The sequence below is a fragment of the Cheilinus undulatus genome, linkage group 8, assembly GCF_018320785.1.
Source record: "Cheilinus undulatus linkage group 8, ASM1832078v1, whole genome shotgun sequence".
NCBI lineage: Eukaryota > Metazoa > Chordata > Actinopteri > Labriformes > Labridae > Cheilinus > Cheilinus undulatus.
Window position 1 is genome coordinate 49,810,895 of NC_054872.1, and position 13,666 is coordinate 49,824,560.

At 40.9% G+C, this 13,666-nt stretch overlaps 1 protein-coding gene across 11 annotated transcripts in view; it reads right to left on the reverse strand.

Annotated features, from left to right (window-relative positions):
• Positions 1-13,666, reverse strand: part of mef2d (myocyte enhancer factor 2d) — a 209,523-nt gene that overhangs the window by 17,595 nt on the left and 178,262 nt on the right. For 7 of the 11 annotated variants that reach the window (XM_041792910.1, XM_041792905.1, XM_041792903.1 and 4 more), the window contains 3 exons: positions 9,748-9,865; positions 7,317-7,491; positions 3,611-3,679 (listed from right to left, as the gene is read on the reverse strand). In XM_041792910.1, coding sequence (XP_041648844.1) covers positions 3,611-3,679; positions 7,317-7,491; positions 9,748-9,865 — 362 coding nt within the window. The remainder of the gene's footprint in view (positions 1-3,610; positions 3,680-7,316; positions 7,492-9,747; positions 9,866-13,666) is intronic. The other 4 variants (XM_041792907.1, XM_041792906.1, XM_041792911.1 and 1 more) reach the window with 1 other exon arrangement.

Genomic DNA, 13,666 nt, shown 5'->3' on the forward strand with positions numbered 1-13,666 from the left:
GATGCAGTTTGTATTTGGTGTTCATTCATCCTCGTTAAAAATACTTCTGGCCTTCAGAAAAGCACTCGTACTTGGATTGCCTTAAATCTTCTGTGCAGTGAGATTCGGCTGCTTCTTTCGCTGCCTCTTCGCGGTTTAGCGGATGTATTTGCTGGAAGATTTCAGACAATCTGGACGACCATTTGTTAACATTTACGAGGCGATATAAAGAATTCTGCTGCTGCCGAGTGTTAACTATACACTTCTTTGTGCTCAACCCTCTGGAGTCCCAGCTGTTGTATACAATAACAAACAACCTATTATCATATTTCCATGGACAGTTTTCAGCCTGTCAGACACAGAAACAAATAACAGATTCACTGCTGACAGCTGCTATTATTCCAAGTGTCGTTTTCCTTTTACACATTTCTCTTATTTTGATTTTTTCTCCCTTTGGATGGAAACTCTGAGCACAGATGAAGTCTAATCTAAAAATCCAGTGCAGAGATAGATTTGTAGCTGAGACTAATGTGGATAAAAAGAGAAATCTAGTATTATTTCACCAGGTATGCTCTTAAAACTGCCTGCCTTATGCTGCGATGTACTCACAGACAAATACACCGAAGTTTGTTAACTACAAGCTCCTGTTTTTGTCACTGACAGTCTCAGAGTGATCATCATCGGCTTATTTTAATAAAAAAGTGTGATCACTAGATTGGGATCAATGCATTCAATAACAAAACGATGATCTGTGGTAATACTCTGGTGTGTGTGGCTGAGAGAAGCTCTGTGTGTGGGCTGTGGTGAAAAAGCTCAGTAAGGATTCGGCTCTCAACACTGTGAACCAAATTAAAGTCAAACGCAGCAGCTAGAAAAAGACTCTGTCAGCCGTCTGCTGCTGCTGCGGGTCAGTCATCCAAAGATCAACCAAACTTTTAACAGTTAAAATTTATAATCCAGTTTTGTAATCCACAGTAAACCAGCAGGAAAAAAAAGGACTACCATGAAAAGGAGATGGAAATGTAACTTTTGCAGCTTTCTGAGCCTCCAAAAAGACTGGACCAACATCACTACTTAAAGATTAGATGGACCTCCTCTTTCTCTTTTCTTTCACGATAACTTTTGGCCACAAATACAATTAAAGATCTCCAGATTTTCTTAACCTCCTGAGACCTGAGCTTTTCGTTATGAATTTTATTTTTATATCTATTCTTTAAACATTCTGAATGTGTTGGACCAGTCGGTAGGGGGCCAATCAATAAGGCTTGGTATGAAGTAAAAATCACACCAAGAGTTCTGGAGGTCTTGGAAAATTCTCATTAAAAGGATCAGAAAGATTAATAAATAAATAAATAAATCCTCCTAATCCCCCAGATATTATCAAAAATTTCCGTAAAATTCTGAAAATCCCTTAAATGTCCTCAAATATTCCCAGGCTTCTCAGTAAATTTTTCTGGCAAATGCCTACAGATAAACGTGAAATTTTACCAAAAATTCCACGAAAATCCTAAAGAATAATAAAAGCAAACAACCCCCAATGTCATGGCAAATTTCACTTAAAATTTTTTTGTCAAATTCCTAAAGATTTATGAATAAATTCCACCTAAATTCTGTGGACACTTCCGCCACAAAAACCTTACAAAGTCCCAAAAAAATCCATGAAAACTAAGGAAACATTTAAAGAAACATCCCTACCCAAATTTTCAATCTAAATCCCAAAACTAAAAAAATCCAAAATCTCATGAAAGAACCAAAATTATTAAACATTTCAACATAAGCTCTTTTTTTTAAAATTCCCATTAAAAACACCCCCAAATATCCTAAAATATTCCCAAAACATATCAGTAAAGTTTTCTGGAAAAAGCCTAAATACAACATGAAATTTTCACCAAAAAATCCATGAAAATTCCTGACAAATTTCAGGCAAATTACTCAAAAAATTTCAAGGCAAATTTCACTTAAAATTTCTTGTCAAATTCCTAAAAGATTCCAAATAAATTCTGCCTAAATTCCATGGACAGTTCCTCCCCAAAAACCTAACAAAGTCCCCTGAAATTAAGGAAACATTTGAAGAGAATTCTTTACCCAAGTTTTCAATCTAAATCCCAAAACTTTACAACATTAGCTCCTTTTTCAAATTCCAAAGATCTCTTTAAAAACACCCCAAATAATCCTCAAATATTCCCTTAACATTTCAGTAAAGTTTTCTGGAAAAAGCCTATAGACAAACACGAAATTTTCACCAAAGAATCCATGGAAATACTGACAAATTTCAGGCAAATTGTCCCAAATTTCAAGGCAAACTTCATTTAAATTTCTTTTTTATCAAATTCCCCCCAAAAATTCAAAATAAATTCCACCTAATTTCCATGAAATTTTTCCTCTGAAATTCCCCCAAACATGCAGACAAAAAAAATCCTTGAAAATCTAGAAAAATTTTGAAGGAAATTCCCTACCCAAATGTCCAAACTTATTCCCAAAAATTCAAAATGGTCTAAGCGCCCCCAGAGAAAGTTTCTAAAAATTTCAAAGCAAACTCTAAAGACTTCCCAAGCAAAATACTTAAACTCTGACGGAAATTCTGGAATCAATTCAAAAATCCTAGTAGCAGAATGTTTTACTATACTGCAGGAAAGCCAAAATGTAACTGTCCTCATATGTGCATGCAGGGTCTCAACCAATCAATAATGATACGGAGATTGTAATATTTGACAGAATAATAATGCAAAGAATCAAAATTTTGACATCTTACTCTATAAACAAGACATGCTTTGATTGTACACATTTGCATGTAAAAATAACTTTTTTGCACATTATTAATGTTGATTCTAAATATTTATATTGCTCTGTGATGATTTCAGACCCATGAGAGTAAAAGCATGACTTATTTTTGGTGTTTTTGATGTTTTTTTTGGAGAGAACAAGACAGTAGATAGAGTATTAAATCAGGCAGGGAGAGTGGGGACAACATGTAGGAACATTAAAGACTAGCTTCCACACGGGGCAGGACCTGACCACCAGGCCATCCGTGCACCTTGTGAGTGATCATCAATCTCCATCCATACCAGACTTTCACTGTTTAGTCTCCAAATAAGTGGCTGTGACAGTTAAGCTACATCTGAATGATTCTTTCTGGTCATGCATACTGTAAGCACGAGGCCTGCTGGTATCAGAGGAATTGAATCTCACGTCTGACTGTGAGCTGACAGTGACAGCTAAGTGGCTGAAAAGTAAAATTTTAATGTTGGGAGCATGTCTGCGGTGTGCTGGGCTGCTGGTTAGGACTGAAAGCAGCGCTTCTTTTATTCAAGGAGCGAGCGAGGCGCCGAGCTGTCAAACTGCAGAATCTTCTTCTTTGTTCATGACACTTCCAAAGAGCTTCAGATCTCAGCTTTAGGTGGCATGGAGAGTCTTACAGGAACACTAGTAAACTGATACTCGAAACAAGCTGAAAGAGCAATGGAGTACAGAGACAGCGAAGCAACAACAGGCACCATGATCAACATACAAATGGAGAGAAGATATCAGGACATTCAGCTGTTCTGGAACCTCTGTGGGCTGCTTTAGCTCATAAGACAGGTAACAGACATGGCGGAGCAGCGTAACACCTAGATGCTATCGTGTCATTCACCTCAGGTTAGCGGCAAAATTGGAGATGCAGTTAACCATCTCCGCATTCTGTTTCTCTGCACCCCACATGCTGTGGAGACAAGGGGGGGAGGGAGGACAAAACAAGAGGCAGTTACAAGCCGCTCCCCTTATCCACAGGTTAGCTGAGCTTAGCGTGGCCGGACTGGTCGCATAAACACTGAAAGACCTCTAAGACAGGGCCACAGGCAAGGTTAGCTTCAATGAAAAGACATTTTACCCAGTGAAACTAAAATAGCATAAACGTCTAACTCAAAGGACTTTGTTGGGAGAAAGTCATGTTTTCTCAAAGTCTTTCCCTTCTGTTAACATTTTTAAACTCTTAAAGTTGCACAAAGTTTTGAAATTAACCCAAGATTGCTTAATAAGTGAGGTTCTGCAGCCCATCCATCTGGGTAATCAGTCACGAATAAGCTTAGACTGTCAAGACCCTCATCTGGACTTTTTAGGTGAATTTAATTAGGATAATTTTGACTAGAAATAAAACAAACACACTTGCTAAGATCTGATTGGTCTCAGTGTTCTTGATCTAAACTTACTGATCATGTCGTTTTAAGTAATCAGTACTGGATGTCCTGGGATAAGGAGCCAATTTTGGTTCTTTTCTCAAGATTTTAGGAAATTATGACCTTATAAAACAGGATGCAATGAATCACATGAGGTTTGTGCTTTTAACCTGCAATTTCTACAGGATCCGTCTGTGCAGCGTCTGCCTGCACCCCAGAGAAAGTTGTGCCCTTCTTATACTGTGATCCGTCTCAGACAAGTCCATTAAAAACGCGCCAGTAACTCAAACAGTACAGGTACATCCCTCAAAATAAGACTCTTAGTGTTAGCTGGGTAAGACCCAACCGCTTATTGAAACCTAGCACAAAGACAGAAATGTACATAGGAATACAAATTTTGATTAATTTGTATCCATAAAAAATAACCAGTCTTATCAAAGACAGAAATTCGTTTTTGTGTAGTAAAAGTCTCCTTTAATGTGAATTCCCTTTGTTTAAAAATTGCTACAGTGGGTTAATAATGGCAAAAAAATAGCGTAAAGGGTGGTGAAATTGGATTTTAAAAGTAGCTGAAACGGCTTAAAAGTGGCAAAAATTAGACAAAAATGGCAAAAATTGGTTAAAGTGGCAAAAATGGGCATAGATAGTCGTAAAAGGGAGTTAAAAAGTGGCTGAAATGGCTTTAAATTGGCAAAAATGGATGGAAATTTGGTGAAATGGGAAGAAAAGTGCTAAAAACTGGCAATAAAGTGTTAACTGAGAGAGAAGAAATAGGCAGATTTTGGCAGAAATTTGTTAAACTAGCAAAAATGGGCATATCAAGCGGTGAAATGTGGTTAAAATGGGTGTAAAAATTGGTAAAAAGGGGTTAATAGTGGTCATAATGGGGGAGGCAACATTAAGGCCCTGTCCACATGGAGACGAAAATGATATATTGCCGTTTCGTTTTGAAAAAGTTTTCTGTAAAGATGGGATTGTTTCAGGAAATATCTGCGTAACCATGGAACCACTGAAAATGACTGAAAACGCTGTAGTACATATGCCAAGCCTGTAAGTGGTGTAAGTGCTGCCACGGTAAAAACGCATTAAAAGAGAGAAGAAGAACACAGAAAACTGCCCACAACTTACTTCTAGCTGCCTTCCTGGTTGTTCTTGGTGTTGGATTTGAAAACATATGGTGTGTGTGTTTCGCGTTGGTGGTAAAGGAACATCAGGTTTTGCTGTAAAAGCCATAACAAGCTCAGTCGCTTCTGCAGCACGAACACAACCCTGTAGTCCGCCATGTTTGGTCAGACCTGTGCAGGCACCCTAAGGGAGTCATGCTGTGTGTGATGTAATCGTTTCAAGAAAGATGCGGATAGCCGTCCACACAGACGAAACGGTAGCTGTTTACGGATTTATGCACTCTGGGACCCGTTTTTGAAAAATATCGTTTACAATCACCCAAAACGCTGTTTCCGTGTGGACAAACGCCGATACGACAAAAAAACGTTGGCGTATACTCCTGAATTCGTATGGATGAGTCCTAAGCTTAAGCGGCAAGAACTGATTCAGAAGTGTCAAAAACAGGTAGAAAAAAGTTGTGGAAAGGGTTTAAAATGGACAAAAACAGGTCTAAAATGGCGAAAATTGGTTAAATTGGTGGCAGAAATACTTAAAATGGCTTAAAATTGGACAAAATTGGTGTAAAGTGGCAACAGTGTAATTTAAATAATATTCTTAGTTTTTTAGGGCATCTGGAGACCCCCTCACAAGCTGGGTTTCCATTACAGTTTTTCACAAAGTAAAAGTGATATTTCTTAAATTTCGATTAAGTACAATTGCACTTTGAATGCGTTTCCATTGAAGGGAGTTTTGGGCATAGGCCTTGCAATTCTCGTAAAATCTCATCTCGCATGAATCCGCTGCAGGGAAGCTTGTCGCTCCAAACCGGTTGTGTGTTCGTACGGTTTTGGTTACATCTACGGCGGTTGCCTTGATAATTCTGAACAAAAGACAAAGGCAACAGATGATAGTTCAGGGGTAAGGTCTGTATGTATGGTAAAAGCCACGCATAAGGGTAGAAGTATGATGAAAAGAAAAGTCTTGTCTCTTCTTCTGTCTACACGTCCCGCGCCATGTTGTCTCAGAGTGACTGGTCACGTGACACCGTACATCACGTCCCGTGACTTGTAAATGCGTAAAGTGTTTCCATTGCACTTTTGCGATATATTTCTATATCGAAACACTTGAAAAACCTCCTCATAAAAGCGTAAAAACATTTTAGCAATATTTTAGTTTTTTTTTTTTTCAAAATTCAGGTGTTTCCATTACCATTTTTTTATCGCGCTATTTCGATTTTGCGCATTTCCAAGTGTAATGGAAACCTAGCGACAGTGTCTCGCAACCCCCAATGGGGTCCCGACCTCAAGGTTGAGAACCACCATTCCAAAAAAAATGACTTTACATCTAGTCTGCCAAAAATGAAAAATACTACATTAAGAATCATTTTTTTGTTTGTGAGCTGGACTAGGATTTAGAAAAGGGCCTGACTAAAGTGCAGACGGATTGCGGCACAAACGGATCTCCTGGATTTTAAGGGTAAGGCCTCCAAAAAAAATAAATAAAATGAATTTAAAGGAATTAAGGACCTTTAATGTTTGGAAGCTGGGCTGTGCTCAACTTTAATATTGGTGCACATAATCACATGGAGCTAAATTGCGGCCCAGATGGATTGCAGCACACAAGGATCCCGTGGAACTATTACCTTAATGAACTAGTCAGCCAAAAGTGAAATAGTGAACTAAGAATCTCTTTTTTATGTTTGTAAAGCAGTCTGGCCTTACTGTTTTTGTGTTTGTCCCGGATAACTCGGCTCACAGCGTAGCCTCAATACCAGGAGCTAATCAGAGTGGGACTCCAGTGGGAGTCTGAGCTCTCTGTCTGTTTGTGTGTATGGGGGGGAGGGGGGGGGGGGTAACTAGGTCACCTCAGAGATGAATCAACTGCAGCTGGGGTGATGCTACAACCTCGTACGACAGAGGTGCTTCCAGTGTTTTATGAGCATGTGCGATAGCCGGTCCTGAATCAGCTGAGACAGCGCGGCAGTAAAAGTCTACGAGTCGGATGTTTGGAAGGGAAGGTCAGGAAACAGCCAATCAATCTTTTTTTAAGTCTGCTGAATGAAGTGAACGTGAAGCTTACACCAGGTTACTGAGGGACGCCAGGCTCAGCTGCTGCGGCTGTTGTTGCTGTTGTTGCTGCTGCTGTTGTTGCTGGGAGACTGCTGGTTGCTGTTGCCAGGCAGCCATGTTGCCAGGCACCAGCCCTGGTGGTGTGAACGTCTGGAGCGCGGTGAGATCTGCGCTCGTCAGGTACTCTGAGATGAAGGGATTGAGAAAGAGAGAGAGAAAAGAGGTGAGGAGGAGGGGTGAGGGGGATTGTTTTACATCATACAACTTTCTGCTGCATCAATATTAATCACAGCTAATCCATATTAATGGAGACCTTTGAAGTGGAATCTTTCCAGAAGCTCTCACACAATGAACAAAGTGAATATTCATGCTGGTTTGTGGCTTCACACTGGGAGGGTTTCAGGATTTTTCTAAGGGACATATAAGATTTCTAATGACATAATGCACTGTAGTTTCACTTGTCATTTTATTCATTTTATTATCATTCTTTTTATCTAAGTTGTACCCTGGGACCCGTGGATATTCTGATCAGATAAAAACGATCACATGAGATCAAATCTTAGAAATGGGTTGTTCAAAAGAAGAAAAAAGCAGAGTAGATTGGGTAATCCAACCTTGGTGTCTGTATGATACAGGGTTGGCTCATACTTGAAACAAATTTAAGACCTTTCAGAGTGAAAAAAATGACCAATTTATACACCCCACAGCATTGGTGCTATTTGGAGTCAATGCCTCCAGGTCAATTTAACCTTAAAATTAAATTTCCTTAGACTTGCATTTCCCCACCTGACCTCTCTTCCACTCATGCTTCGTGGATGTTATCCTGGATTAAAGGGGACATATTATGCAAAAATTAATTTTTTCAGGCTTTTCTTACAAAAATGTCCCCCTGGTCTGTCCTCAATCCCCCCAAGAATCAGAACAATCCATTCCCTCCCCCCTCTCTTTCTCCACCTTTCAGAAAACGTGTGCCGAAACAAGCCGTTCTCAGATTTTCCCCTCATGATGTCATGTGAGGAGTTAGCCCCACCCCCCAGGTTCGGTTGGCCTTCCCTGCTTGGAGGAAAGTCCCACCCTCCTCTCCTGATCTTCCTCACAGCTGGCAGCTGAGAGGAGGATCAGGAGAGCCACATCCATTGCCTGGGAGGGGTGGAGTCAGACAGCTCATTAACGTTTAAAGCCACAGACACAGAAACAGCTTGTTCTGAGCAGGGCTGAAACAGAGGAGCTTTTAGACATGCAAAAATCCAAAACTGGATTTTTTTTCAGCAACAAACTTCACAGGCATGTTTTGGGACCTCTAAGACCAGTATAAGCTTGTCTTAAAGGGATAAAATATGTCCCCTCCAACCCTCCAGGGTCCCCTTTAGAAAAACCCACACTTAGCACCCTTAGTACCCAAGTTGGTCCTTTCAAAAAAAGTGCTATAAAAATCAGATAATCAGCATTTTTTCCAATTTCAAAGCTTAAATATTTTAATCAGCTCCAGCCCTAATCAGATGTATGAGATTTTTTATTGATTTTTGAAATATTTACATTTTTATGCCAGTTTTGTCAGCCTTGTTTATGTCGGTAAATTATAACAACAATGCATTACTATTTTTGAGCAGTACAGGTTTATTCATAAACTGACACTTAGGACTCTCAGGACCCAAACAGTTCCCATCAGAAAAAGTGCTTAATCACTGATCTGTGAAGGTGTGATGAAAAGTGAGTCTTTTAACCTTGATCCAAACCTTCAACATTTGGAAAATCTTGTGCCATTGACACAGCAAAAAAACATTTACTATTAGAAATTTAAAAGTGGCTAAAAGGACCCAATTGGGTCCCCGGAGGGTTAAATGTCATGGGAATCAGTGGGTCATCAGGTCAAATCCTGGTCGGACTGGTTGCCAGCTCACTTCCTGAGTACTGTCAGAGTGCTGTTGTGCCAGGCACTGAACCCCAAACATCACTCTGGCATCTCTCCATTAGTGCATGTCCATGGGGGTCCAGTTTGTGCATGTGTGTTTAGCATGTTCAACAACTGAGTGCAAACTGTCATTTTCATTCAGGGTTAATAGAGTATGTATTCTTCTAGCACCAAAATGTTGCAAATAAATGACTCTTTTTGGCAAGATAGACAGTGCATTAAATGTTGTTAACTATTAGCTTTTGAGGTTGTTTTTCTGAACTGGAGATGCTACTTTGCACCACTGATTAACATCTTTCTTTGCGGACATAGTTAGCCAGCCCTCTCTACCTGGTGCAGATCAACATCAGTGTTCTCCAGTCATCCATTATCTGCACCACTTTTCCAGTTCAGGGCCAGAGAGAACCCACAGATGCATGGGGAGAACATGCAAACTCCACACAGAAAGCTGCTGCTGTGAGGCCCCTGTTCGGCTGTGCAGCCCGCACCAGACTTCTGATGTAAAGGAATCGAGTTCAAGCCCTCTTACCGGTGTTGTAGGCCGTCTGCATTCCAGAGAAGGGTGCTAGGAGACTAGGTGTTGCCACTGAGACCACTGGTGTGGTGAGTGACTGAGCCACCTGGGAGCCACCTAGCCGCTGAGCATTCTGGGAAGACAGAGAAACACATGAAGGAAGTTTAATATTGGACAGGGGCTTACTGCTACTACAGATGTGGATATCAGTGGACACCTTTAGGTGGGTCTCTGATTTATTATAGGCAGAAATGACAGCAATATATCAAATGCAGGGATGCAAACATTTATTCCCTGCATCTCCTGGTGGTATGAGGTAGCTGGTTCATGCTGAAATGTTTAATTGAACTCTACGATACCAGCCTGGCACTAGTAATGTCTGGAAGGGTTTCCAGTCTGCATGTTAAAGAGTAATTTCTGTGTTTAAAACCTGGGAATTTTGTTTTCTTTGGGTCTAAATGACTAACCTAGAAAAAAAACAGTTGTGTAATTTCTCCAGTACACTGATTCTGCTGTAGCCAAGCTGTAAAAGATTAAATACAATCAAAGCAAGTACAACTGAAGTGGTTTGAAGACAGCAATGGTGCTGTTTCTAGGAAAGGCACAGTCGGTGTTGCATCATAGATGCGTGCGAGGCATTCTATTGGAAAAAAGATCGCTTCTTCCATGCCTTCAACACAGCAAATGCAGAAATGTTAAACACTGCCAACGTGAACAAGCTGTAACATCATACCCTAAGTCTCTATTGTATATTGAACCTTCAAATTCCAAGGCACCCTTGAAACACTCGAATACTGTCTGGATAAGGAACATAGTGTTAAAGTTACAAGTAATGAACACATGTTTGGGTTTTTGGCCTCAGAATAACAATCTGTTTCTCTAAAAGTGAGTTTATTCAAAGCGGTCCAGGTTGGTCCAGCGCAATTTGGCACTGTAAACCCTCATATTGCATGTGTTTACACATCCACTGTTGGTTCAACATTGCCTGTAGTAACTGGAATTCCAGGTCATTTCAGAGATCTGACTCTTCTTTGATGAGCTCAGTAGTTAGAGCCAGTCTTTCAGCTATGAAATGGTTCTTCATTGGTCCAAGTTTGGCCTTTTAATGTCTATTAAATAGCGACCAAATGTAAGAAAGGAAAGCAGCTCTCAAACAACTTTTTGAGAAAGCTGAAAGAAACCTTGGGAAAAATATTTTTTTAATGCAGGGATTATACCAAATGTGCAAAAAGAAATTCTAATGGTAACTGTAGCGTGCAGGTCCAGCTAGAGCAGGGCTACAAATTAGTTTGAAAATGGGGCCAGTGTCTGAAAAAAGATCTGCAAGATACTGAACAACATACAGTCCGTGTAATATTTTTATAGCATCAGTAGAAAAATACAACTGCCTTGGATTTTCTCACCCTTAATTACAACTAATTGATGCCAACGTACACGCCTTGTCGGTCTTTGCAGTTGTATAATGCTTTTTCCTTTTGCCTAAAATCCATGTGACTAGTAGTGATGCTGATTTAGCTCTGTCTTGCTCTGTACAAGCCCAAAAAAGAGTGCTATCCTTTGCTCTCAACATGAGGTCTGCCCCAAAGACTTCTTACAGCAAAAAGTGTTGTCAAAGTTAGCATAAGTTGTCTTGAAATGCCTTGTATTCCTAGCACATCCATGTGCAGTCATTGCAGAGTAAAAGGCTATGCACAAAAAATAAAAAATCACACCTCTCCATCCATTTGCTGCTGAACTATCAGTTCTTTGCTTTTTAAAGTAGAGGAGAGGCTTATGGTTTACTGGCTCATGTCCTCGGGGTGCTGAAATGAGTGGGCTGAGACGTCGAAGTGGAGAGAAGTGCAAGGGGATAAGTATGAATAAGGACAACTGCAACACCACGTGGTAGGACGAAAGAACAGGGAAATAAATCTGATGGATGATCATACAAGTATTAGCAAAAGTGGTCTTTAAAATGACCTTGGGGGCCTGACCTGGCCCCGGGGCCTCTAAGGTGACTTTCACACTAGGGGCCCAATCCCGGATCCGAGTGCCTGGGCACCGGGCCCCGGCCCACTTGGGGAGGTGGTCTTGAGCGCAATTCAAGTGGACACTTGCATGGTTTGGATGAGATGTGAATGCAGCCGCACTCGGATACCGGACAGAGCATCGAATCAGCTTTATGAGGTAATCGTAAAAACTAAACTTCTTTCCACAGCGCGGCAGTTTGTCCACATTTTTCCTCAATAAAGGGTGGAAATCATCAGAATCCAGCCAATAAACGGTCTGTTGTGACTCACCTTACAGATGAGCACAAGTTGGAGCCAGTGAGAGGAGATGCAAAGGCAATAAAAGTCTCCTGTCACCTCAAAAACCGCTGTATCTGCACAGCACGAGCCCATTTAATCCTCTGAGCTGTAGTAGATGTGCAGATACGAAGAGCGAAGTTGCTGGCATCTTAAAAGAGATTTTAATCATCCATGGCTGCAGGATGGACTTTTTGCTAGGTCAAAATAAAAAAAATCTTCGCTCAGGTCATGACCCAGTGGTTGCCATGGTAGCTTCTTCTTCTTTCTCCTCCTTTGCGGGGTTGTAAACCTGCTACGTGCATACCGCCACCTGCTGTTTCAGACCGAGTAAATATGCAAGTGGGCCCGGGCACTGTTTTATGTTACTAGTGTGAAAGCAAGCCAGGGGGGGAAAGGGGAGGGGGAGGAATCATGCCGCAGTGCAGCTTGAAACAACTGGGCCTAATGTGAAAGTACCCTAAAAGAAAAGCCTGGAGCTAGAGCTTTTACAAACTAACTTTCCTCCTTTTCCAGTGATTCCAAACTGTTCTTCACTTCCTGCCCCCCATCTGACTTTTGCACTGAGTTGGTATCAAGTGACTGCAAACAGCCCATACTGCCGCTGCACCTCAGTGAGTGTAGCTCCAGTCTTTACGATCAGAAAGGCACGCCTAGTACCCCAACAGAAGGATCCAAAAAGGGAAAAAGGGCATTATATTGCATACCGTAATGTGCCGAACCAAACTGGATCGATTAGTGGAAACACCACTGCAACCTTAGGGAACATAATTTGGTCAGGAATACTTGATACTGGGGATAACTCTGCAGCCATGACAGCACCTGTTAGCTGAAGCAATCTGCTAGAGAAATTAAAAAAATAACTTTCTGCACCCATAAGAACCTACAAAAATGACACCTATGCTAAAAAAATACAATAATAAGACTTTTTATGACTTAAATGTAAGAGATAATCTTCAAACTTTTGTGAATACTTTGACAAATCATGCTAAAACCTCCATCTCACATTCCCATCCTTCTCTTTTCTTCCCTGGATCTTTGGACCAGAGTTGTGTCTCCATGTCGTGAGAGAACCCGGTTCTGTTCCCCCCCAAAATCCAATCTTTTTCTCCTTATATGGGCTCGCTGTTATGAGTTCACGACAAATGACTTCATCCATTTTCAACAGCAATAATGATAATGGTTAGCATGTGCTTTCCACTGTACAGCAGAGTGGCTGCAGATCTCTTGTAATGAGCCTGAGAACAATTTAATTCTGCTCTAACTACTGGAATATTTCAGCCTGCTCCACGTCTGTTTGGAGAATAAACACATGCATTATCGTGTGGTTAAACTTCAGTGCAGCCCTCATTCAGGCCACATCTGAAACTTTATTGGCAGAATAAATAAATAAGAATATTCCAAAGCGAGCCTTAATAAACAGCCACATCACTCCATGATGCCTGAGCAGACCAGTGAGGATGTTTTATTCATCGTTCCACAGACAGAAATGTTTCTGCTTCCTGTGAGAAACATCTAAGCGCCTCAGTTCTCTCTGAGGCGTTTAACTTTTCTCTGACACTTTAACATCTGCGTGCAAGATGAGAAGTGTCTCGCTTCTCAAGGTGGCGTTGGCACAGCAACGCTGTCGCCAGGGCTGGGGCGATTGT